This window comes from Nerophis lumbriciformis, linkage group LG27, assembly GCF_033978685.3.
Source record: "Nerophis lumbriciformis linkage group LG27, RoL_Nlum_v2.1, whole genome shotgun sequence".
NCBI classification, from domain to species: domain Eukaryota; kingdom Metazoa; phylum Chordata; class Actinopteri; order Syngnathiformes; family Syngnathidae; genus Nerophis; species Nerophis lumbriciformis.
The window spans coordinates 7,549,909-7,577,770 of record NC_084574.2 but is presented as its reverse complement, the minus strand read 5'-3'; the positions used below and the strand labels follow the sequence as shown (position 1 = coordinate 7,577,770).

At 39.0% G+C, this 27,862-nt stretch overlaps 1 protein-coding gene across 1 annotated transcript in view; it reads left to right on the top strand.

Annotated features, from left to right (window-relative positions):
• Window positions 1-26,624, top strand: part of abcg2d (ATP binding cassette subfamily G member 2 (JR blood group)) — a 45,210-nt gene extending 18,586 nt beyond the window's left edge. Inside the window, exons 6-15 of the mRNA XM_061922978.1 lie at window positions 61-212; window positions 5,570-5,671; window positions 6,027-6,277; window positions 11,714-11,796; window positions 13,272-13,361; window positions 18,257-18,378; window positions 18,447-18,601; window positions 22,525-22,614; window positions 22,692-22,813; window positions 26,320-26,624. Of these exons, the coding sequence (XP_061778962.1) occupies window positions 61-212; window positions 5,570-5,671; window positions 6,027-6,277; window positions 11,714-11,796; window positions 13,272-13,361; window positions 18,257-18,378; window positions 18,447-18,601; window positions 22,525-22,614; window positions 22,692-22,813; window positions 26,320-26,467 (1,315 nt within the window). The 3' untranslated portion in view covers window positions 26,468-26,624. The remainder of the gene's footprint in view (window positions 1-60; window positions 213-5,569; window positions 5,672-6,026; window positions 6,278-11,713; window positions 11,797-13,271; window positions 13,362-18,256; window positions 18,379-18,446; window positions 18,602-22,524; window positions 22,615-22,691; window positions 22,814-26,319) is intronic.
• The last annotated feature ends 1,238 nt before the right edge of the window (window positions 26,625-27,862 follow it).

Here is a 27,862-nt window from a genome sequence, read left to right as displayed (position 1 = left end):
TGGAAAAAAGGGACCGTATGCCATAGTATTTATATATCGACTCCCCAAATCTCGTTCCAGGATGGCCAACCATGGGAGAACCATCATCATGTCCATCCACCAGCCTCGCTACTCCATCTACCGGCTCTTTGACTCGCTCACCTTGCTGGTCTCTGGCAAGATGGTGTACCACGGACCAGCGCAGAGCGCTTTGGATTACTTCGCCGACATCGGTGAGGCAGTCTACTCAAAATCAATACATTTACATTCCTACAGGCCTTAGAGCTCGGAACGCTGAGACAGTGTTGCAAAAGCCATCAACATTGATACTGCTGAGTTGTGTTTAGAGATAGTATGGCCAACTGGGTTCCAATGTTGGTAGCCAACATTGGCTACCAGTGTGAGGAGCTTTTGACTAATCAGAGAAAGTATGGCCAGAGGATTTTCTAAATGATTGATCAAAAACCCCTCACGTGACTACAGGGCGCCATGTTGTCTACCAACTTTGGAAACCCATTTGGCCTTACTCTCTCTATACACGGCTGTGTGATATGTATTCATCTATGCCCCCTAGAGGCGGTGAGCAGTATAGGAAGAACTAGACACGTCATTCATTACTTACCTTTTAAAATACCGTAGACGTATTATAACACAGTGGAACTTTGATTTAAGAACTTAATTGAGTCTTGAACAGGGTTTGTAAATGGAAAAGTTTGTATAGTGAAACAAATTTCTCCATAAGAAAACACAGTAAATATGAATAATAGGCCTTGACAAAAGTCCATATTTTAGTGAAGTTTTGTACACTTTGAACACAATATAAAGTGCTTTACAGTACGGTGTATCAAACAAACATAACAAGGAGGGGATGATCAACTTTCTATTTATTAACAAAGCCAAAACGACAACAAGCGACTGTCCTCTGTATGTGCACACACACAGAAGTCCCTCACAAACGATCAGAAATCACAAAAATCCTTAGCTTTAACAACCACGTTGCTTCAATAATAAATAATAATAATACGTGTAATAATAATAGTAATAATAATAAATACAAAATGGAGAATCTTACATTTACGTTGGCAAAGGCGTAGCTGATGAAAAAGGAGCAGACAGAAGGAGAGAAGGAAGGGGGAGGGGCCATGTTTGCACCTTGGAAGAGCCGCCGCTGGGAAATAAATCTGCTTTGGCATCTTTTTCCAGAAAAGTCCGGTCTCACCGCAATTAAAACTTGCTGTTGGTACGAAGCCTGCTTCGTCGATTCTTCCATGCTTGTGAGCGCCATTAATTGACTCCTCGCAAATAGACTCTTTTTTTTTTCAACTCCACAGCGATTCCCTCCTCCTTTCCACGCTGATCTGTTGTCTTTTTGGGACTCGTATTGAGTTGGCAAATGAAAAAAAACTTATCAAAAGGCGAATAAACACAGAAAAGGCGCTGAGAAGTGACTAGTAGTATGTATGTATGTAACTGATGACATCTATTAAACAGACAAGAAGCAAGGAATTAAACAGAGACAGAATTCAATTTAGCTCATTGAGGAGAAACGTCTGGGCTGTACCCTTTGTACTATGCTATCCACCACGCTCTGACGAAAGGTCGCACGCCTCCTCTTTTATTTGGACTTTCCCTGATTACATGGCAACAGCTGTTTCTAAAGGAAGGGGGGGTCGTAAACAGCCGTCGCCTTTGGTTACAAAACAGTTCAAAGAAAAGGTGCCTGGAGGGGGGTCAAGTCCTGCTTCCTATCCGCTTTGTAGATCTCGGGTCAAGACAAAAACTTCCTGTGTATTACAATACATCAAAGAAACCGACACCTTCTTGTCGCTTCCCATCCTACACAGTGGAGTTTTACAATCCTTTGAAACTCATTGAAACACAATGTTTTGCTTTTTGACCGGACACAAAATGAATGAATGAAGCGTTCTTACACAGAGACATTGTTCGCACACGGAAGCATATTTGGCTCCATTTAAAAACTCGCAAATATAGGGTTGTAAATCGGGATCAATTTCCTTTATTTAACCAGGTAAAGACTCATTGAGATTAAAATCTCTTTTTCAAGAGTGACCTGACAAAGAGGGCTGCAGAAAACAAAGTTACAATAATAATTACAACGAGACAATACAACAGAACAACAGCAGTCATACCACAACAGGTCAAATATCATTTAAAAGGATTAGGTAACAATTACATTTAAAAGCAAGTACATTGCCCAAGAGAACTGGTTCCTCGATCTTTTAAAATGGACTTAAACTCCCCCAAAGTGATCATTTCTGGTAGCCTCAGATCTTTCTGGACATCATTCCATGACCAGGGAGCAGCATAAGTGAAGGCTTTTTTTTTTTTTTACCAAGTTCTGTGTTGGCTCTAGGAGCCGACATGTGGAGGACATCCTGTGAGCGTATAGGCCAGGGGTCGGCAACCCGCGGCTCCGGAGCCGCATGCGGCTCTTTGATCACTCTAATGCGGCTCAGCAGCTTACTTGCTGAACCCCCCAATTTTCCCGTGAGACTTCCGGAATTTCAGTGACTCTCGCAGAAAACTCCCGGGATTAATATTCACCGATTTTCACCCTTACGGCTATAATAAGGGCGTGCCATGATGGTACAACATTTGGCGCCCTCTACAATCTGCATTAACAGAATGCCAGCCCAACACTTGTTAAACAATATACATCTTTTGCTTGCCCACGTACGTGACAGCAATGCATACTTGGTCAACAGCCACACAGGTTACACTGACGGTGGTCATATAAAACAACTTTAACACTCTTACTGATAATGCGCCACACTTTGAACCAAAACCAAACAAGAATGACAAACACATTTCGGGAGAACATCTGCACCTTAACACAACATAAACACAACATAACAAATACCCAGAATCCCATGCAGCCCTGACTCTTCCGGGCTACATTATACACCCCTGCTACCACCAAACCCCCCCCCCCCCCCTCTGTGCGTCGGTTGAGGTGGGCGGGGTTTGGTAGCGGGGGGTGTATAATGTATCCCGGAAGAGGTAGAGCTGCATGGGATTCTGGGTATTTGTCCTGTTGTGTTATGGAGCAGATGTTCTCCTGAAATGTGTTTGTCATTCTTGTTTGGTGTGGGTTCACAGTGTGGTGCATTATTAGTAACAGTGTTAAAGTTTTTTTTTATACCGCCACCGTCAGTGTGAGCTGTGTGGTTGTTGACCAAGTATGCCATTCTGTCACTTACGTGAGCAGAGCGGGAGCCCCATACAACGTGTGGCTGATCAGGCACGCTGACTGTAGTGGGTGCTATATGCCGTACCATCTTGGCACGCATGACGCTGACAAGCGCCATTAAATAAAAACCCGCGTGCCGCACCAGCTTTCAAATTCCACATAAAGGTGTGGGCAGCGTGTCTGAGACCCCTGGTTATTCATAGCACAAAGCAAAAAAAAAAAACTTCGTATGCAGTGTTATTTCATTTAAAATTTCAAAAAATGTTTGCGGCTCCCATTGTTTTCTATAATTTGTGAAACTGGTCAAAATGGCTCTTTGACTGGTAAAGGTTGCCGACCCCTGGTATAGGCTGTAATAACTGGAGTCTCTACACACAAAGGAACACAGATAGGTGGAGACAAGTCCAAGAAGACATTTGTACATAAAAACTATCCATCGAGAAAGTCTTCGGGCAGTTAAAGATGGACAGTTTGCCTTTGTATACAAAGTGCAGTGGTGGACAAGATTTCCACAACCAGTAATAAAACGTAAGGAACAGTGATATACAGTGTCTAGTTTTTTAAGTAAGTGCCAGGTGCATTCATAAAAAGCAAGTCTCCATAATCAAGTAATGGAATAACGGTGGATGAGATCAGATGTTTCCTAACTTTTAGGGAAAAACAAGACTTATTTTTGAAAAAGAAACCCAACTTAATTTCAAGCTTGGAGACAAGCTTTTCTAGGTGTGCTTTAAAAGACAACCTCTCATCAATAGTAATTCATAAGATTCCACCGTATTGTGCAACCAACAAGTGTTTTGAGTGTGAAATAGGTGTGCCATTGCTCAAGGAAAACCTTCGCAAAAGCCTGATTATATCTTAATTATATATTAAAATATTAACTATTCAAACTATTCACCTACTATTTTTGTTGGTGCTGCGTAATCCCATTGAATAACACTGAAAATATCTTTACCAACTGGGTAACACATGGCACACTGATAAAGCTTAGCCTATTGTGACTATAACAATCTACAAGGTTAATATATGTGTTGCTTCTCTTTCTTCCCCTCCATTTTTCTGCATTCTTTTGTATCTGTAGTTATCATTACGTATATGTATTGTTGCATTTGAACAACTGTATTGTTGATAATAGAGGAAAATTATTGGTATTGTTCATTATCAATAGCGCTATTTCTATTGGTATTTGTATTGCTCCATTTGTAGTGTAATAATGCTCAATATAATTTCTGTATTATTTATTTTGCTAACTGCTTCTTTGCTATCACTTTTACCATCATGTTTGTACATATCATATTTGCTGATGTTGCTCTATTGTTGTTGTGTTTGCTGTTGTTGTTTTTGTCTCTCTGTCTAATCCCCCTCTTATCCCCACAATTTCCCCCTCTGTCTTGCTTTATTTCTCTTTCTATCCCCTCCTGCTACGGCCTGGCTGCACCAAATGATAATATAAATACATTTAATAAAGTCAAATACAAATAAGGCAACAAGAGAAGTATCCTACACTTCTCTTTTGTAAAGTAAATCTGAACAGCCGATATGGGCATCTACATCAACTATATGATTTGCCTGAGAAGCTGTACAGGACGAAAAAAATATATATATATCTTTACCAAAATGTCATGTTTTTGCGCAAAAAGCTTTCATAGTAATTGTCAGGTTCAAACACTGATGACATCTATTAAACAAGACAAGAGGCAAAGAATTAAACAGAGACAGAATTAAATTTGGACTCAATATATTGAGGAGAGTCGCCCGGACATTGTATCCTTCTACAATCTCACGCACGCTCTCCCAAAAGATTGTATGCCTCCTTCTTTTATTTTGGACCCTCCCCCGACCACATGGCCACCGCTGTTTCCAAACGACAAAGGTCACAAAAAAGTTCACAGAAAAGGTCAGTTCAAAAAGAGTTCCATAAAATAGTTAAAAAAGGGTTTGTAAAATAGTTCAAAAAGAGTTCGTCTGGAAATTGGGCAGATCCTGTCATCTCTCTCCGTTTTGAAGTCCTTGGGCCAGAACAACATCCTTCTGTTGATTACCATACATGAAAGAACACAGGAACACCATCTTGCTTCACCCCCACACGATGGAGTCTTACTCTTGGTAGATTTCAAAGACAGTCTTTTGTCAGGAACACAATGTAATACAACGTTTTTGTGATAATTTAGAAACAATTATTCTAACAGTAATCAGATTTTTACGTGAGCCTGCTCACTAACCAATGAGTATAATTAGAAAACAACAGAGTCAAATGACAATCAAAACAGTACATTCATAGCTTGTGCTCTTTTTTTACGCTTAATAGTAATGCACAGGAACGTGAACAGGCCAGAAATCTAAGCAGAGCAAATATAATATTCCCCTTTTTTCTTTCAGGATATTCCTGTGAAGCACACAACAACCCGGCTGACTTCTTCCTGGATGTGATCAATGGAGACTTCACCGTCACCAGCATCTCCAAAGTCGACATTTCTGAGGGTACAGTAGGTAAGGGATTCATATGGCCTCATTCCTGGGTGGATCTCGCGTGAGAGGAAGAGGGGGTGGGGGTGTAATCATTTTGCAATGCAGTCTGCTGAAAATTCTGCGAAGCACCACTCTACATAGCAACTGACGCTGTAGTCAAAATTGGAATTGCCACACAACACATTTTAAGACATTTCCTACCGGATAAAGCACGCCCCAAATTTGTCACGTTTCATGTGTCAGGCAAATCACACCGAATGTGGCCAAACGAATCCCCCTTCCTCATGTATGTTGGTGTTGGTGTCATCCTTTCAAATCAATCAGAAGTCTAAAAGCACTAATACGGCATTGACGTGCACTTGTCCAGATATGGACTTTGAAGAGCTGAGCAGTACCAGGCAGGGCATGGAGGAGCGCCTGGTGGAGGAGTACAAGAACAGCAGCTACTGCAGCGACATGCGCACCCAGCTGGAGCGCATCGTGCAGGACAAGCGCTGCTCCTCGCGGCCCAAGTCCCGCACCGTCACCTACAACAGCTCCTTTTGCCACCAGCTACAATGGGTGCTGCACAGAACGTTCCAGAACCTTATGTTGAACCCACAAACGTCCGTGGCCCAGGTAGGAACCTCCAATTTCCAACTAAACATACACATTTTCGTAAACAGAAAACAGCCTGCATAAAACTCAACGTACCAAAGATGTTAGCCTTTAAGTAAAAAGTACCAACCTAACCTTTGTGTTTTGCGAGCTGTTGATATGACGGATGACAGAGTGCTAAAAATGTCTAAGAGTTGGTATTTGGCCGAGATCTACAAAGCGGAGAGGAAGCAGGACCTAACGCAAGCTCCAGGCATCTTTTCTATGAACTGTTTTGTGACCAAAGGCGACGGCTGTTTACGACCCCCTCTCCCTTTTAGAAACAGCTGTTGCCATGTACCGTATTTTCCGCACCATAAGCCGCCCTGGGTTATAAGCCACGCCTTCAATGAACGGCATATTTCAAAACTTTGTCCACCTATAAGCCGCCCCGTGTTATAAGCCGCATCTAACTGCGCTAAAGGGAATGTCAAAAAAACAGTCAGATAGGTCAGTCAAACTTTAATAATATATTAAAAACCAGCGTGATGTGGGCGCGCATGGAGTCGTATATCAACATGGACGGAGCTGCGTGAAAAAAGCCACCCGGCCTCTTCGCGTAAACTTACCTTAACCACTCGCTCATCTTTTCTTCATCCATCCATCCCTTCGAGTTAGCTTTTATGATGACGCCGGCTGGAAAGGTCTCTTTTGGCAAGGTCTTCCTTTTGAATATCACCATGGGTGGAAGTTTCTGGCCATTAGCATGGCAAGCTAGAACCACAGTGAAGGATGACTTCTCATTCCCTGTGGTGCGAATATTCACCGTACGTGCTCCCGTTGTATCCACAGTGCGGTTCACAGGAATATCAAAAGTCAGTGGAACCTCGTCCATGTTGATAATGTTCTCTGGCCGGATCTTTTTTTCATCCATCTTGTTTTTACAATATGCACGGAAAGTAGCCAGCTTTTCTTGAAAGTCTTTAGGCAGTTGCTGTGAAATAGTAGTCCGTGTGCGGATGGAGAGATTGCGTCTTTTCATGAACCGGAAACCTGTCGCTTAGTAGGAGCCATTTTGTGGTCTTTACAGATGTAAACACACAAAGGAAATGAAACGTAATATCCGCGCGCTTCTTCTTCTTCTACGGGGGCGGGTGGTTGCTTACAGTAGAAGAAGAAGCGTTTCCTCTTCTATGGGGGCGGGTGCTTACCTTGGCGGTTGCTTGCGTAGAAGAAGAAGCGCTTCCTGTTCTACGGGGAAAAAAGATGGCGGCTGTTTACCGTAGTTGCGAGACCTAAACTTTATGAAAATGAATCTTAATATTAATCCATATATAAAGCGCACCGGGTTATAAGCCGCACTGTCAGCTTTTGAGTAAATTTGTGGTTTTTAGGTGCGGCTAATAGTGCGGAAAATACGGTAATCAGGGAAAGTCCAAATAAAAGAGGAGGCGTGCAATCCTTTCGTCAGAGCGTGGGACGACACTGTACAAGAGTACAGGTGTACGCGCTCTCCTCGTTGAGCTAAATTGAATCCTGTCTCCGTTTAATTCCTTGCTTCTTGTCTGTTTAGTAGATGTCATCGGTGTTTGAACCTGACAGTTACCAATTGTTTATTTTACTCCTGTTTGTTTTACATTGGGTCGAGGGGGAGGAGTCGCAGCCCCGCTTTTACCGTGTACCTCTTGCTTGTCCCAAGATAAACTACCGTATTTTCCGCACCATAAGCCGCCCCGTGTTATAAGCCGCGCCTTCAATGAACGGCATATTTCAAAACTTTGTCCACCTATAAGCCGCCCCGTGTTATAAGCCGCATCTAACTGCGCTAAAGGGAATGTCAAAAAAACAGTCAGATAGGTCAGTTAAACTTTAATAATATATTAAAAACCAGCGTTCTAACAACTCTGTTCACTCCCAAAATGTACGGTAATGTGCAAATGTGCAATCACAAACATAGTAAAATTCAAAATAGTGCAGAGCAATAGCAATAACTTAATGTTGCTCGAACGTTAATGTCACAACACACAAAATAAACATAACACTCACTTTCTGAAGTTATTCTTCATTCATAAATCCCTCGAATTCTTCTCCTACGGTGTCCGAATTAAAAAGTTGGGCGAATAGGGGATCCAAAATGGCCGGCTCCGTCTCGTCGAAGTCATCAGAGTCAGTGTCGCTGTTGTTTTTCCAGCAGTTCCGTGAATCCTGCCTTCCGGAAAGCTCGGACCACAGTTGAGACCGAAATATCCGCCCAGGCATTTACGATCCACTGGCAGATGTTGGCGTATGTCGTCCGGCGCTGTCTCCCTGTCTTAGTGAATGTGTGTTCGCCTTCGGTCATCCATTGTTCCCACGCCGTTCGCAGTCGTGCTTTAAATGCCTTGTTGACACCAATATCGAGCGGTTGGAGTTCTTTGGTTAATCCACCCGGAATGACGGCGAGTGTTGTATTTGTGTGCTTCACTTGTTTTTTGACACCATCTGTGATGTGGGCGCGCATGGAGTCGTATATCAACATGGACGGAGCTGCGTGAAAAAAGCCACCCGGCCTCTTCGCGTAAACTTCCCTTAACCACTCGCTCATCTTTTCTTCATCCATCCATCCCTTCGAGTTAGCTTTTATGATGACGCCGGCTGGAAAGTTCTCTTTTGGCAAGGTCTTCCTTTTGAATATCACCATGGGTGGAAGTTTCTGGCCATTAGCATGGCAAGCTAGAACCACAGTGTGTCGCTTAGTAGGAGCCATTTTGTGGTCTTTACAGATGTAAACACACAAAGGAAATGAAACGTAATACCCGCGCGCTTCTTCTTCTTCTACGGGGGGCGGGTGCTTACCTTGGCAGTTGCTTATATCATAGAAGAAGAAGCGCTTCCGCTTCTACGGGGAAAAAAGATGGCGGCTGTTTACCGTAGTTGCGAGACCTAAACTTTATGAAAATGAATCTTAATATTAATCCATATATAAAGCGCACCGGGTTATAAGCCGCACTGTCAGCTTTTGAGTAAATTTGTGGTTTTTAGGTGCGGCTAATAGTGCGGAAAATACGGTATTTGCTTGCCTGACAGAATTGCTATTGTGACATACAATGGACATTTTTAGAACAGCAGTTTCTTTCATTTAAAAATGCAGCTCAATTTTCCACTTAGCAAACTCATCTCGCGGGCCGGATTGAACCGCGTGTTTGACATCCCTGCCTTAGAACCCTCATCATCGTCATGATGGTCATGATCTGGAGGCACAGACGGCTTTTGGGAGGGCTCAACCTGCTCAAAGCCTTGAGAAGTCTCCTCACTTTAAGAATTATTAACAGCCAATTGGACCCAGATAAATTCCAATAATCCCCAAAGCGAGGATCTGGACGGCGTGGGCGCCATAATCGGCTTTAATGACTGTCGTGACCCCGACTCTTGCCTCCTTCGGGCCAGGGTCTGAACTGATATCATATCTGGGCCCGAATCCCCCCCACACCCACCGATGGCCACGGTGCGGGGCTGGTCACATGACGGTGTCACCACCCATCACTCCTGTGCTTTCACATGAGCGGGCCGGGTTCAACCTTATTAGCTTATCCGCTCACCCTGGGAACCGCTTAGTTCTGTCATAATGTGTCAATTGTTGGGATTAAAACATGTGTCCTTATTCACTTTTCTCACTCTGCGCTGTCAAGCCCCCACAAACCCCCTCGCCGCCGGCTTTCTCTGATGAGTGTCCGCTTGACCCCTGACCTCTTAATGCTCTGACTCTTTGTACAAAGTTGCTATCGGATACATGTAAACCTCCTGCTACACCAAAAAGCTAAATATTCTGAAATATCAATGAGTACACTGCAAAAACTGAAATCTTAGTAAGATTAAATATCTCAAATAAGGGTGATATTTGCTTATTTTCTGTCTGAAAAGATAATTCTTCTCACTAAGCAGATTTTATGTTAGAGTGTTTTACTTGTTTTAAGGGTTTTGGTCCTAAATGATCTCAGTAAGATATTACAGCTTGTTGCTGAGATTTGATGAGCTATATTGAGTAAAACATGCTTGAAACTAGAATATCAACTGTTGCAAAGTTGTGTCATCATCACTCACAAGTATAAAACTACTTTTGATGATAAATTGAACTGGAAATCTCACGTAAAAAAATATACAACATAAAGTAGCAAGAAACACGTCAATAATGAATAAAGCAAAACATGTTCTAGACAAAAAATCACTTCATATTCTCTACTGCTCACTAGTGTTACCATATCTGAGTTACTGTGCAGAAATATGGGGAAATAATTACAAAAGTACACTTCATTCATTAACGGTGTTACAAAAAAGATCAGTTAGAATAATACATCATGTTGGATATAGAGAACACACAAATCCTTTATTTATTGAATCAAAGATTCTGAAATTCTACGACATAGTGAATTTGCAAACAGCTAAAATTATACACAAAGCAAACTATAACCTGCTACCCAAGAATATACAACAATTCTTCTCAAAAAAAGAGGAGAAATATAATCTTAGGGAGAAATGTAATTTAAAACATTTGTATGCACGTACAACACTTAAGACCTTCAGTATATCAGTATGTGGAATTAAATGATGGAATGGATTAAGCAAAGCAATCAAACAATGTACTAATATGATCCACTTCAAGAAACTCTTCAAACTTAAAAGTGTTTACAAAGTACAAAGAAGAAGAACCATGATAAACATTCTGAATTTATTTAACTCATCCATTCTTTCATTCTTTCACTCACAAAATAATCTTACTTATTTCAACATATGAAATGTAACTTACTTCACCAATTATTATTTATTTACTTATTTTATTGTGATTACTTATGGAGTATATTGTGAATAAATTGAGAACAGGAAGTGAACAAAAGTTTTAGCAACTGTTATGTAAAAGAAAAGGGGTAGGATTAAATAAGCTCTGCTTCTTCCTACTCCTTTTCGAACATGTTGAAAAGAGAAACTGGAGATTGTGATGTATCATGTTGTATACTTGCATGTTCCAAATAAACTCAAACTCCACTCAACTCAACTTTTTTAAAGTAATCATTTCTTATTTCAAGCATGAAAAAAAAAAAAAAAGACTTTGACACAATTGTGTCTCATACACCTTTTGCCCGAATGCAGCTGAGATAGGCTCCAGCGACCCCGAAAGGGACAAGCGGTAGAAAACGGATGGATTAAAACAGATGACAGCCAAATGGACTTTGCTGTTTTATTCTCAATGAAACAATAGAAAATACGTACTCGTATAGTAGTACAGTTGTTATTAGTGAGAATATACTTATTTTTTTGGGTTCATTGAGGTTAGCTAATTTTACTTGTTTTGGAAAGTCTTGACAAGCCAAATGTTCTTGTTCTATTGGCAGATAATTTTGCTTAGCTCAAATAAAATACCCCTCATTTTTTTTTTTTTTTTTTCTTGTTTTTGAACACTGACTTTTTGCAGTGTATGATTGGTCTTGGTTCTGCTTTGTGCAGGTGGGGGTCCACATTTTCCTGGCTCTAATTGTGGGAGCCATTTTCTTCAGGGTCAAAGACGATCAGAGTGGCATCCAGAACAGGTAGGAGGAAGACTCTTTCAAGAAAAGTAACATGCATTTACGTAAACAATTGATTATTCTAAGGACCAGAACAATATATAAGCACCTCCGCGACCCCCAAAGGGATAAGCGGTAGAAAACGGATGGATAAGTAATGTAGTAACAGGCACTTTCATTTTTCATTTTGCTTATTATAGGCATACTTCAAATTAATTTCACAGACGCATCACGTTTGCTATTTCCTTCAACAACAACAAAAACATCATGCAGCAGTATTCCTAAGTGCTAAACAAGAAATACAAGCCACCAACACAATAAAACAATCACTTAATGTACAACGTCTGCTCTCACTGAGATGCCGACTGATAGGATGTTCTTGATTTCCCGTTTGGAAGAAAAATTAATCATAACCCTAATACAAGTTGACAAAAAAAAAGGTGTTGTGCAAAACGAGCATCTTTCTGTGTCTTTCTCGCCATTTCCAGGTCTAAGTTGAATGTCAAAGTTAACCAACTTCTCGATTTATGGCAACAACCTTCAACTATCCGGGTGAAAGACATGATTTATCATCTAGAATCCAGTTGCCTCTTTAAGTTAAAGTTAAAGTACCAATGATTGTCACACACACACTAGGTGTGGTGAAATTTGTCCTCTGCATTTGACCCATCCCCTTGTTCACCCCCTGGGAGGTGAGGGGAGCAGTGAGCAGCAGCGGTGGCCGCGCCCGGGAATCATTTTTGGTGATTTAACCCCCAATTCCAACCCTTGATGCTGAATGCCAAGAAGGGAGGTAATGGCTCCAATTTTTATAGTCTTTGGTATGACTCAGCCGGGGTTTGAACTCACAACCTACCGATCTCAGGGCGGACACTCCAACCACTAGGCCACTGAGCAGGTAGATTCAGAATCGAGTCTCGATTCAAAACGATTGTCTATTCAAAAGTAACACATTTTTAATGATTTTGGATGCCATAAAATAGATGAACAGCTCTGATCAATTTCTATGTTACTTAAAAAAATGGTTTTGTTCAATAACAAAGTCAAATACAAATAAGGCAACAAGAGCAGTATCCAACACGTGTCTTTTCTAAAGTGAGCCAAAGGAGCAGCTGGCGATGTTCATTTACTGTAAGTGGGTTTTACTTTTTAAAACGTTTATTATTGTAGCAAAATGGTTCTTATAGTTAAAGATCTTTATGATTTCTGATCGTTTATGAGGGCACCAAAGGGTTGTTTGATATACAGTACTTTATATTGTGTTTAAAGTGTACAAACCTTCACTAAAATATGGATTTTTGTTGAGGCTGGAACCCATCATTCATATTGACATTGTTTCTTATGAACAATTTCGCTTCACTATACAAAACTTTTCGATTTACAAACCCTGTTCAAGGATCAATTAAGATCGACACCAGTGGGTCCCTTGCTGGTGACCCAGGGTCAAACATCAGGGGTCACAGAGTAGAAATGAACCTCAGTCTATGATCTTCTTGCAGGATGGGGGCGCTCTTCTTCATCACCACCAACCAGTGTTTCAGCACGGTGTCGGCGGCCGAGCTCTTCATCACCGAGAGGAAGCTGTTTGTGTACGTCAAAGCTGGGCAAATATTTTGACCCAGGGGTCACATTGAGGGAAAAAAATGTATCTGGGGGGGCCAATGTCAATCAATCAGAGGTGGGTAGAATAGCCAGAAATTGTACTCAAGTAAGAGTACTGTTACTTTAGAGATTTATTACTCAAGTAAAAGTAAGGAGTAGTCACCCAAATATTTACTTGAGTAAAAGTAAAAAGTATGTTGTAAAAAAACTACTCAAGTACTGAGTAACTGATGAGTAACATACACACACATATCATATATATATATATATATATATATACACACACACACACATACATATATATATATATATATATATATATATATATACACACACACATATATATATATATATATATACATACATAGATATATACAGTATATAATTTATATTTATTTTTTTTGCCGTTTTTGTTTACATGTTAAAGATGTTTTAATGAATATACATGCATGTTTAACACATATAGATTCCTTTCTTTCATGAAGACAAGAATATAAGTTGGTGTATTACCTGATTCTGATGACTTGCATTGATTGTAATCAGACAGTAGTGATGACAAACGTCCACGTTTTCAAATGGAGGAGAAAAAAAGTTCCTCCTTTCTGTCTAATACCACATGAAAGTGGTTGGTTTTTGGCATCTTATATGTCCAGCTTCCATATTCGTTTTTATACACTTTACAAGAAATACATTGGCGGCAAACTCCGTAGCTTGCTAGCTTGTTTGCGCAGGCTTTCGGAGACTCTTATTTTGAAAGCGCAGGCGCGATGGAGCGGCACTTTTATTGTGAAGACAGGAACTGTGCAGTCAGTCTTTAGGCTTTTGACGGGGTGTACGGTTGAAATAAAAATGGTCTTTTTTCCTTCACACTTTTGATTGATTGATTGGAACTTGTATTAGTAGATTGCACAGTACAGTACATATTCCGTACAATTGACCACTAAATGGTAACACCCCAATAAGTTTTTCAACTTGTTTAAGTCAGGTCATGTGACCGCCTGGCTCTGTTTGATTGGTCCAACGTCACCAGTGACTGCATCTGATTGGTGGAACGGAGTGAACGTCACCAGTGACTGTATTTGTTGAAACGCAGGCACTATGAAGGTCTGTCTGACAGACCAAAACAAACAAAGCGTGCATTAACAGATCGATAAAAATTAGTAGCGAGTAGCGAGCTGAATGTAGATAAAAGTAGCGGAGTAAAAGTAGCGTTTCTTCTCTATAAATATACTCAAGTAAAAGTAAAAGTATGTTGCATTAAAACTACTCTTAGAAGTACAATTTATCCCAAAAGTTACTCAAGTAGATGTAACGGAGTAAATGTAGCGCGTTACTACCCACTTCTGCAATCAATCAATCAATGTTTATTTATATAGCCCTAAATCACAAGTGTCTCAAAGGGCTGCACAAGCCACGACAACAACATCGGCTCAGATCCCACATCAATGTGTATGTGTAAATCAGGGGTGCTCATTACGTCGATCGCGAGCTACCGGTCGATCTCGGAGGGTGTGTCAGTCGATCACCAGCCAGGCATTAAAAAAATAGTCCTAAAAATGAGCGATCATAAATCTTCACTATGACGTCACTTTCGTCACTTGATTGACATTCACGGCACCCGAGGGTCTTCTGAGATGACGCTGGCTGCTGCCAGCTCATTAAAATTACCGACTGGAAGGCGAGAAACACTTTATTTCAACAGATTCTGGCGCCGTACCTGTTGTCGAAACTCCAAAGACCGACTGCACAGTTGCACAGTTGCGCTAACAAAATAAGAGTCTCAGAAAGCTGGCGTGCACAAGCTAGCAAGCTACGGAGTTTGCCGACAATGTATTTCTTGTAAAGTGTATACAAAGGAGTACGGAAGCTGGACGAATAAGATGCCAAAAACCAACCACTTTCATGTGGTATTGGACAGAAAGGAGGACTTTTTTTCTCCTCCATTCAAAAATGCGGACATTATCAGCACCACTGTCTGATTCCCATCAATGCAAGTCATCAGAATCAGGTAATACACCAACTTATATTCTTGTCTTCATGAAAGAAAGGAATCTGTGTGTTAAACATGCTTGTATTATCTTTAAACACCTTTAACTTATTAACAATATTAACTATATGTGTTAAACATGCTTGTATTATCTTTAAACACCTTTAACTTATTAACAATATTAACTATATGTGTTAAACATGCTTGTATTATCTTTAAACACCTTTAAGTTGTTAACAATATTAACTATATGTATTAAACATTCTTGTATTATCATTAAACACCTTTAATTTTTTAACAATATTAACTATGTGTTAAACATGCTTGTATTATCATTAAACACCTTTAACTTGTTAACAATATTAACTATATGTATTAAACATACTTGTATTATCATTAAACACCTTTAATTTTTTAAACAATATTAACTACATGTGTTAAACATGCTTGCATTATCTTTAAACACCTTTAACATGTTAACAATATTAACTATATGTATTAAACATTCTTGTATTATCATTAAACACCTTTAATTTTTTAACAATATTAACTATATGTGTTAAACATGCTTGTATTATCATTAAACACCTTTAACTTGTTAACAATATTAACTATATGTATTAAACATGCTTGTATTTTCATTAAACACCTTTAATTGATTAACAATATTAACTATATGTGTTAAACATGCTTGCATTATCATTAAACACCTTTAACTTGTTAACAAAAACATATATTTCATAAATAAGTAAATGTAAATTATATATATGAATGAGGTAGATCCCCACGACTTGATCAATTGAAAAGTAGCTCGCCTGCAGAAAAAGTGTGAGCACCCCTGGTGTAAATGATATATACACATTTAGCTGTAAAAATGTGTGTTTGGGTCCCTTTTTTTCCAGGAAGACTAATACCAAAAGTCACAATGTCTTATAGAGTTCTAAAAAAGTTATGACAAACCACCTCAAAAAAACGGAATTAAATTTTACAGTTTTTTACTGAATGCGACACCCAAAATGTACATGAAAATAAAAAAAGTGGGATTTACAATATTAACTATAAACAATAAAACACTGAATATTAACAACATATGAACGTCGCCACTCTTTTACTTCTCAGACCAGCTCCTCCATAGTTGTCTCTTTTACAATCAAACAAAATATGAATGCAAAGTGTAATAAACACCTACAATATGATATATTATCACTTTTATGCAGACATTTGTTGTAAAAATCCGCTTCCGCATCTGTTCCTGACACATGCGTTTGGGGCTGGCTGCTCTGAAAATAAACCCCACCCACTCTGGCTTGTTCCTGGTCTGAGCTACTGTGACGTAGATTACCATAATAAAGTTAAAGTACCACTGATAGTCACACCCGAGCATGGCCACCGCTGCTGCTCACTGCTCCCCTCACCTCCCAGGGGGTGGAACAAAGGGATGGGTCAAATGCAGAGGGTAATTTCACTCGTAAAACACTCAAAAGTGCAGATTTCGACCATTGAAATACTTTCTATAGTTCAAGACTTAGGGTCATTTAAAAACAGCACTGCACATCATGATGGCGGCTACTGTTTTGATGTTTAAGGTCTAAAAAAATGATGTAGAACGTCCGGCGAGCCGGATTGAAAACCTTAATGGGCCGCATGTTGCCTGCGGGACGTATTTTGCCCGATTCTGGTGTACGTTGTTTGAAGAACTCAGGCCTTCATAAAACCACACTGCAAAAACTGAAATCTAAGTAAGATGAAATATCTCAAATAAGGGTGATATTTGCTTATTTTCTGTCTGATAAGATAATTCTTCTCACTAAGCAGATTTTATGTTAGAGTGTTTTACTTGTTTTAAGGGTTTTGGTCCTAAATGATCTCAGTAAGATATTACAGCTTGTTGCTGAGATTTGATGACCTATATTGAGTAAAACTGTCAAGACTTGGACTATGATTAGGTTTGTTCTCCCGAGGTGCCAGTGAATTGGACCAGATGTGGCGTGAAGGTGAATACATGATTTATTTAAACACTATAACTACAAAAAAGTACAAACGAAAAGCGCGCACAGTGGCAGAGAAAACGACTTGGCTATGAAAACAAATACTTGCACAAAGGCATAAACTATGAACAACAAAAAACACTAACTGTGGCTTAATAAACAATAACTTACTTGGCATGGAACCGGCATGAAAAAAGAGCATCAAGGGTCATAAGGGTGTGGAGAGTGTGCAGAAGCATAAATGCGGGATGTCGTCAGAACGACAAACTGAAAACAATGAACTTAAATACTATAGACATGATTAACGAAAACAGGTGCGTGACTCAAAACGTGAAACAGGTGCGTGACGTGACAGGTGAAAACTAATGGTTGCTATGGTGACAAAACAAAAGTCCAAAAACAAAACCGAACATGACCAAAACAAAAACATCATCACACAGACATGACAAAAACATGCTTGAAACTAGAATATCAACTGTTGCAAAGCTGTGTCATCAACACTCACAAGTATAAAACTAATTTTTTAAAGTCATCATTTCTTATTTCAAGCATGAAAAAAAAAATCATGATGCATATCATTATATCAAGATAATGGCACTAGCTTGTACTTCATTTAAGAATATTTTTCAACATATTGAGCAAAAAGGTCTCTTTTTTTTCTACCAAGAAAAGTGCACTTATTAGTGAGAATATACTTATTTTAAGGTATTTTTGGGTTCATTGAGGTTAACTAATTGTACTTGTTTTGGAAAGTCTCGACAAGCCGAATTTTCTTGTTCTATTGGCAGATAATTTTGCTTAGTTCAAATAAAATACCCCTCATTTTTGTATTTTTTTTTTTGTTTGTTTTTGAAGACTGACTTTTTGCAGTGCAAGTGGGTCTAACTTAGTTCTGGTCTTGTTGCAGGCACGAGTACATCAGCGGCTACTACAGGGTGTCTGTCTACTTCCTGTCTAAGGTCTTGTCTGACATGGTCCTGCGCACCGTCACCTCGGTCATCTTCAGCTGTGGGGTCTACTTTATGATTGGTAAGACCCTCTTTTGCGTTTCCAGTCCGTTTCTGGCTGAAGGACCATGTGTCATTTTGTCCTCTCAGGGCTCAAAACCACATTGGCCGCCTTCTCCGTCTTCACGCTGACAGTCACCCTGGTGGCCTACACCGCCACCGCCATGACCATGGCCATCTCCGCCGACCAGACGGTGGTGGCGCTCGCAAACATCTTCATGACCATCACCTTCGTCTTCATGATGGTGAGGAAACTCTGGTCAGATGCTGCCTCGCCCCCTAGTGTCTGTAGTCAGACTGCAATCAAAAATAATCGTACCGTATTTCCGGGCTGTAGAGCGCAGTGGTATTTAAGCCACACCCACTAAATTTTGGAAGAAGTAAATATTTTACATACACTATATTGCCAAAAGTATTTGGCCACCTGCCTTTACTCACATATGAACTTGAGGTGCCATCCCATGGAATTGTCCAAAATGTTTTGGTATCCTGGAGCATTCAAAGTTCCTTTCACTGGAACTAAGGGGCCAAGCCCAACTCCTGAAAAACAACCCCACACCATAATTCCTCCTCCACCAAATTTCACACTCTGCACAATGCAGTCCGAAATGTAGCGTTCTCCTGGCAACCTCCAAACCCAGACTGGTCCATCAGATTGCCAGATGGAAAAGCGTGATTCATCACTCCAGAGAAGGCGTCTCCACTGCATCCCACGTTTTGCATCGGACTTGGTGATGTATGGCTTAGATGCAGCTGCTCGGCCATGGAAACCCATTACGTGAAGCTCTCTGCGTACTGTACGTGGGCTAATTGGAAGGTCACAATTGGAGCTCTGTAGCAACTGACTGTGCAGAAAGTCTTTGCACTATGCTGACCCCTCTCTGTCAGTTTACGTGGCCTACCACTTGGTGGCTGAGTTGCTGTTGTTCCCAAACTCTTCACTTTTCTTATAATAAAGTTGACTTTGGAATATTTAGGAGCGAGGAAATTTCACCACTGGATTTGTTGCACAGGTGGCATCCTATGACAGTTCCACGCTGGAAATCACTGAGAGCGGCCCATTCTTTCACAAATGTTTGTAGGAACAGTCTCCATGCCTAAGTGCTTGATTTGATACACCGGGCCAAGTGATTAGGACACCTGATTCTCATCATTTGGATGGGTGGCCAAATACTTTTGGCAATATAGTGTATATTAGCAGCACCGACTATAGGCAGCAGATATATACAGGTACAAAATATTTTTGTAAATGTTTATTTACATACCTTAATTCCTTCTAAATGTAACACGGCAGTAAAACGGCCGATTAAACAAAACAGAGGTCATCGTCATGGACCCACTCGCTGCGGAAGCTAGCTCTCCAATCAGCTAAACAGACTCTGTAAGGAGATTGTGAAACTGAAACAATACAAAAAGAATGAAAGTTAATAATTCTAAAGCAGTTACTTGTAAACGTGTTAGCATATTCGCTAATGCTCGCGACGCTTACTTGATTACATTGGGCAGGAAAACACTCCTAGACATCACACATGGGATGGTTTAGTAAGTATGAATTGTTTTAGTTATATTGTAAAACTTACAAACATTGCTTGGAATGACGAATGAATAATCCTTTTGGACGATTATACTTCTGGTTCGAGGCAAAAAACTAGAAGTACTTTTTCAACTCGCAACGCCAGTAGTGCGCAAACTCGTCCAAAAGATGGCGTCATAGCACAAACAATAACACGCCTTACCAGTGTCTCTGTCGGTGTAATATAAAAATTATTTGTTGAATATAAAAGATTACGGCCGTTAAACTGAAACAATACAAAAAGAATGTAAGTTAATAATTCTAACGCAGTTACTTGTAAATGTGTTAGCATATTCGCTAACGCTCACGACGCCAGCTTGATTACATTACGATAGCACGTTCAAATAGGCAGGAAATCACTCCTAGACATCACACATGGCATGGTTTAGTAAGTATGAATTGTTTTAGTTATATTGTAAAACTTGCCTGGAATGATGAATAAATAATTGTCAGGTTCAAACACTGATGAAATCTATTAAACAAGACAAGAGGCAAAGAATTAAACAGAGACAGAATTCAATTTGGACTCAATATATTGAGGAGAGTCGCCCGGACATTGTATCCTTCTACAATCTCCAGCACGCTCTGCCCAAAGATTGCACTCCTCCTTCTTTATTTGACTTTCTCCCCCCCACCTGACCACAGCTGCTTCCAGAGGGAAGTGGGTCGTAAACAGCGTTGCCTTTGGTTACCGAACAGTTCAAAAGAAGAGGTCGTAAAATAGTTCAAAAAGAGTTCCATAAAGGGCAGTACGGTGGCAGAGGGGTTAGTGCATCTGCCTCACAATACGAAGGTCCTGAGTAGTCTTGGGTTCAATCCCGGGCTCGGGATTTTTCTGTGTGGAGTTTGCATGTTCTCCCCGTGACTGCGTGGGTTCCCTCCGGGTACTCCGGCTTCCTCCCACCTCCAAAGACATGCACCTGGGGATAAGTTGATTGGCAACACTAAAATTGGCCCTAGTGTGTGAATGTGAGTGTGAATGTTGTCTGTCTATCTGTATTGGCCCTGCGATGAGGTGGCGACTTGTCCAGGGTGTACCCCGCCTTCCGCCCGATTGTAGCTGAGATAGGCTCCAGCGCCCCCCGCCACCCCAAAAAGGGAATAAGCGGTAGAAAATGGATGGATGGATGGAGTTCCATAAAATAGTTCAAAAAGAGTTCGTCTGGAAATTGGGCAGATCCTTGGTTCTTTCCGCTTTGATGTCCTTGGGCCAGAACAACATCCTTCTGTTGATTACCATACATAAGAGAACACAGGAACACCATCTTGTTTCCCCCCCCTACACAGTAGAGTTTTACGAGCCTTAGGTTTCAAAAGACAGCCTTTTGTCTTCTTGTCAGGAACACAATGTAATACAAAGTTTTTGTAATAATTTAGAAACAATTATTCTAACAATAATCCTTTTGGACGATTGTACTTCTGGTTCGAGGCAAAAAACAAGAAGTACTTTTTCAACTCGCAACGCCAGTAGGGCACAAAACTCGTCCTAAATATGGCGTCATAGCACAAACAATAACACGCCTTTTCAATGTCTCTTGTCGGTGTGATATAAAAACTATTTGTTGAATATAAAAGATTACGGCCGTTAAACTGAAACAATACAAAAAGAATGTAAGTTAATAATTCTAACGCAGTTACTTGTAAATATGTTAGCATATTCGCTAACGCTCATGACGCCAGCTTGATTACATTACGATAGCACGTTCAAATAGGCAAGAAATCACTCCTAGACATCACACATGGCATGGTTTAGTAAGTATGAATTGTTTTAGTTATATTGTAAAACTTGCCTGGAATGATGAATGAATAATCCTTTTGGACGACTATACTTCTGGTTCGAGGCAAAAAAACAAGAAGTACTGTCAGGTTGAAACACTGATGACATCTATTAAACAAGACAAGAGGCAAAGAAATTATACAGAGACAGAATTCAATTTGGACTCATGAGGAGGAACATGGCGACTGTACTCTCGGTACAGTCTTCAACCACGCTCTCCCACAAGATTGCACTCCTGCTTCTTCAGAGGGAAGTGGGTCGTAAACAGCGTTGCCTTCGGTTACCGAACGTTTAAAAGAGAGTTCCATAAAATAGTTCAAAGAGAGTTCGTAAAATACTTCAAAAAGAGTTCGTCTGGAAGTTTGGGAAGATCCTGCCATCTGTCCGCTTTGAAGTCCCTGTGGAGTTTTACGAGCCTTCTTCCTCTTGGTAGGCCCTTTTGTCTTCTTCTCAGGAACACAATGTAATACAAAGTTTTTGTGATAATTTAGAAACAATTATTCTAACAAGTACTTTTTCAACTCGCAGCGCCAGTAGGGCGCAAACTCGTCCAAAAGATGGCGTCATAGCACAAACAATAACACGCCTTTTCAGTGTCTCTGTCGGTGTAATATAAAAATTATTTGTTGACTATAAAAGATCATGGTCGTTAGCGAAGAAAATCGATTAATTAGCCACACCATTTTTTAAGCCGCCGGCTTCAAAGCGTTGGAAAAAAGTAGAGGCTTATAGTCCGGAAAATATGGTAGCCTTTTTAGAGCTTTTTCTGGGCCACATTTCATTGTTAGGTCACATGAACTAAGATTGAAGTTTTCTAGATCTTCTCAGGTCTCCTGGTGAACCTCCCGAGCATCATGGACTGGCTCGCTTGGCTCAAGTACTTCAGTATTCCTCGCTACGGCCTGGCGGTGAGTCCCCAACTCTCATCGGGAGCGCCGTTTCCGTTCTCTCCCTATTTTCTGACTTTTGACTTGGGAACGTTCAGGCCTTGAAGATCAACGAGTTTGTGGGTTTAAAATTCTGCGAGGAGGAGGTCGGCGCCACGCCCAACGCCAACATGTCCGCCGTGACCACCAACTGCAGCACGATGATCACGGTCGGATTGACGTGAGTAAAAAAAACTAAAGTTCAAACCCCGGTTGAATAGATGAAAGTCGTAAACTAACCGAATATCTTCTGCTTTCTTGAAAACTTTGTATAAAAAAAAAAGGAATCCAAAAAAAAATTAATAAAGTAGCTGTCAGGAGACTAATTAACTACATTTCTTATTTTAAAGTACCGGTTCTACATTTAAACCGCAACAACTAACTTAACTGGTTAATGTTTTTCAAAACTGCAAAAAGTCAGTGTTCATAAAGAAGAAAAAAAATACAAAAATGAGGGGTATTTTACTTGAACTAAGCAAAATTATCTGCCAATAGAACAAGAAAATTCGGCTTGTCAAGACTTTCCAAAACAAGTAAAATTAGCTAACTTAAATGAACCCAAAAATACCTTAAAATAAGTATATTCTCACTAATAACAAGTGCACTTTTCCTGGTAGAAAAAAAAGAGACCTTTTTGCTCAATATGTTGAAAGATATTCTTAAATGAATTAAATGCTAGTGCCATTATCTTGACATAATGGTATGCGCTCGGCATTACATTTCTTGAAACCAGCAAACTTATACTAAAAACTAATTTATTGTTCTTAATGGAAAGGCAACAAGGCAAGCGCTTGTTACTCTCGGGGTCTCCTAGCTGTTCAGGCAAATCATATTGTATAAAAATGCATTTTTCCATCAATAACATGACATCATCGCACCAAGTGCGTGCTCTTTCAGTCAATTAGTGCGCATATATACAGCCCGGCCCCTGGCCAAAAAATGTTTTATTGTCATTTTGAAGAATTCATCTGAATGTGCATGAACTATTTCTGTTCAAAATAGTTAGAAATGTCAAATGTTGAAATATTAACTGACAGTGTACTGTACTGTGCCAACTGTACTACTATATGAGTACCTATTTTATATTGTTTCATTGAAAATAAAACGGCAAAGTCCATTTGGCCGTCATCCGTTTTAATTATGAGACACAATTGTGTCAAAGTCATGATTTTTTTTTTCATGCTTGAAATAAGAAATGATTACTTTAAAAAAGTAGTTTTATACTTGTGAGTGTTGATGACACAGCTTTGCAACAGTTGATATTCTAGTTTCAAGCATGTTTTACTCAATATAGCTCATCAAATCTCAGCAACAAGCTGTAATATCTTACTGAGATCATTTAGGAGCAAAACCCTTAAAACAAGTAAAACACTCTAACATAAAATCTGCTTAGTGAGAAGAATTATCTTATCAGACAGAAAATAAGCATATATCACCGTTATTTGAGATATTTAAACTTACTTAGATTTCAGTTTTTGCAGTGTGGTTGTACATTTGAACAATCATAAGTAGTTCTCAGTAGTTACCTAGCTACAGTAACTAAAATAATTTTAAAAATGTAAATTTTTTAACAGTCGTAAAATACTGTTGGTAGTTCTCCAGTTATCGTACTGACTAACTAAATATATTTAGATTTTCATAGAAAAGTAAAAAAATAATAATAAATAAATAGCTGTTAATTACGTGCTAGCTAAAACTTCATTGTTGTTAAATACAAATCCTGTTTGGAACAGTCATATGAACAATAAGTACCTAGCAAGCTAAATGTAACTCAGAATTTAAGCTGAAACTGAATCTGTTCAGGATAGTTAAAGCTGTCGGTAGCTAGCGAGCTAGCTAACTAACTTTTTGCTGCGAATAAAAGTGAAAACAAAATATAGAGCCTGGTTTTACATTTCAAAAAATCGTCAAATTTGCTGTCGGCAGTAAGCTAGCTAGCTATTTAACGTCTATTTTTTGATTATAATAAAAGTGAAAACTAAATGTAGAGCCTGATTTTAAATTTGGAAAAGGTCGTCAAATTTGCTGTTGTTCGCAAGCTAGCTAATTAACGTCACTTTTTTGCTGCTAATAAAAGTGAAAACTAAATATAGAGCCTGGTTTTACATTTCAAAAAATCTTCAAATTTGCTGTCGGCAACAAGCTCGCTAGCTATTTAACATATATATTTTGTTGCTTATAATAAAAGTGAATACTACATGTAGAGACTGATTTAAAATTTGGAAAAGGTTGTCATATTTGCCGTTGGTAGCAAGGAAGCTAGCTAATTAACGTCACTTTTTTGCTGTTAATAAAAGTGAAGACTAAACGCCTGATTTTAAATTTGCTTGCGAGCAAACAAACTTCTGTCAAAACATAACCTTGTGCTAAAGTCGAAGGTTGGGTTTTTTTTCTAATTCTTGTTTTCTTGGTATTTGTTTACGTAGTTTTATTTGCTCACATTTGAGGAAAAAAATGATGTTTACATTAAATATTTATTAAATAAGTAATTAAGGCACGTTTTTCTTCAATGACAATACTGTACTGTATGACGTCAAACAACTTTTTAAAAACAAATTTAAAGTTTTGAACAGGCTGAACATTTGAAAAATGTGGGAATTGTGGAACTTTTGAAAAAAAATGTCCCATTCATTTCAATGGGAATTTTATGGAAATTGTGGAATTTTGGGAAAAGCGGGAATTTTTTGGAAAACGTCTTTTTTTTTTGCTTATAATAAAAGTGAATACTACATGTAGAGCCTGATTTTAAATTTGGAAAAGGTCGTCATATTTGCTATAATTAGAAAGCTAGCTAATTAATGTCACTTTTTTGATGTTAATAAAAGTGAAGACTAAACGCCTGATTTTAAATTTGCTTGCGAGCAAACAAACTTCTGTCAAAACATAATCTTGTGCTAAAGTCGAAGGTTGTGGGTTTTTTTCTAATTCTTGTTCTCTTGGTATTTGTTTACGTAGTTTTCATTGCTCACATTTGAGGGAAAAAATGATGTTTACATTAAATATTTATTAAATAAGTAATTAAGGCACGTTTTTCTTCAATGACAATACTGTACTGTATGATGTCAAACAACTTTTTAAAAACAAATTTAAAGTTTTGAACAGGCTGAACATTTTTGAGTTGGAACGATTTAAATTGGATGAAAAATGTGGGAATTGTGGAACTTTTGAAAAAAAATGTCCCATTCATTTCAATGGGAATTTTATGGAAATTGTGGAATTTTGGGAAAAGCGGGAATTTTTTGGAAAACGTCATTTTTTTTTGCTTATAATAAAAGTGAATACTACATGTAGAGCCTGATTTAAAATTTGGAAAAGGTCGTCATATTTTCTGTAATTAGAAAGCTAGCTAATTAATGTCACTTTTTTGCTGTTAATAAAAGTGAAGACTAAACGCCTGATTTTAAATTTGCTTGCGAGCAAACAAAATTCTGTCAAAACATAACCTTGTGCTAAAGTCGAAGGTTGTGGTTTTTTTTCTAATTCTTGTTCTCTTGGTATTTGTTTACGTAGTTTTCATTGCTCACATTTGAGGAAAAAATAATGTTTACATTGAATAGTTATTAAATAAGTAATTAAGGCACGTTTTTCTTCAATGACATTACTGTACTGTATGACGTCAGACAACTTTTATTAGGAACAAAAATGGAGTCGGTAGAGTACCAACCAGTGTGACTTGTGTTCTTCCAGATGTACGGGCGAGCAGTACCTGGACTATCTGGGAATAGAGTACACCACCTGGGGCTTGTGGGAGAACCACGTGGCGTTAACCGTCATGTTGTTCGCATTCTTGCTCATTTCCTATCTGAAGCTCCGCTACATTAAGAAGTTCACTTGAAATGTTAGTCCCAGCCGCTAACTTAGTAGGAAATGGTATGGAAAGTTCCTAGCAGGTTTGTGTTCAAAGGGGTTATTTATATATTTGATCCTTTCTGTTTTAGAATTAGACTAAACGTTTGCATAATGTATTGACTTCAACAGTGAATATTTGCAATTGTACAGTAAAATTTCAATTTAACTCTTTTTTTTTTTTTTTTTGTATTGTTTAATTTTTTTCTGTATGTTATATTTTCATCCGGAAAGTATTTACAGCGCTTAATTTTTTCCACATTTTGTTTTGCTACAGTTTTATTCCAAAATAGAATAAATTCATTTTTTTCCAAAAAAATTCTACAAACAATAATAATAATAGATTTTATTTGTAAAAAGCACTTTACATTGAGCAAACAACCTCAAAGTGCTACAGTGTATAAAAAATAATAATTAAAAGATAGTAAAAATAAATAAAAATAAAAACTAGAACAGCCAAATAGCTAGAACTAGTATGCATATATCTAAAAAAATGTTTTTTTTAAAAAGGAGGGTTTTTAAGCCTTTTTTTAAAAGCATCCACAGTCTGTTGTGCCCTCAGGTGGTCAGGGAGAGCATTCCACAAACTGGGAGCGGCGGAGCAGAAAGCCCGGTCTCCCATTGTTTGTAGCTTTATCCTCGGAGGTTGGAGGAGGTTAGCCTGTCCGGAGCGGAGGTGTCGTGTGGAGGATTTGGGGGTGAGTAGTTCTTTGAGGTAGAGGGGGGCATTTCCATGGAGGCACTGGTGGGTTAGTAGGGAGACTTTGTATTCAATCCTGAGTGGAACAGGAAGCCAGTGAAGGGATTTGAGAATTGGTGTGATATAGTCGTATTTCCGCACTTATCAGGATCCTAGCAGCACTATTTTGTAAGAACTGCAGCTTCTGGATGTTCTTGCTGGGGATCCCGACAAGAAGTAGTCTAGCTAATACTCCATAACTAGATGAGGCAATTCCTAATTTGCGTGTGAATGCTCCAATGCTGAAGTCGAACTAAAATGCTGACAGGATGTAGTATAAATGTAAGAATAGTTTGAATGTTGATATTGTTAGAATGTTGAAGAGATTGAATTTCCAGGAAAACCGAAATTTGGTTTGGAACTTGGGAAAGTGTTAGTTGGACGAGTGGAATGTGTTGAAGGTGGAATGGTTTGAAACGGTTGAAAAATGTGCGAATTGTGGAAGTTTAAAAAATATAAAATTTATTTTGAATGGAGAAAATGTCCCTGAAAACTGGGAATTCTTGGAAATCCGGTAATTTTTTTTTTAAATAAATAAATTTTGAACAGGCTGAACATTTGAGTTGGAATGGTTTGAATCGGATTAAAAATGTGGGAATTGTGGAACTTAAAAAAATGTCCCATTCATTTCAATGGGAATTTTAT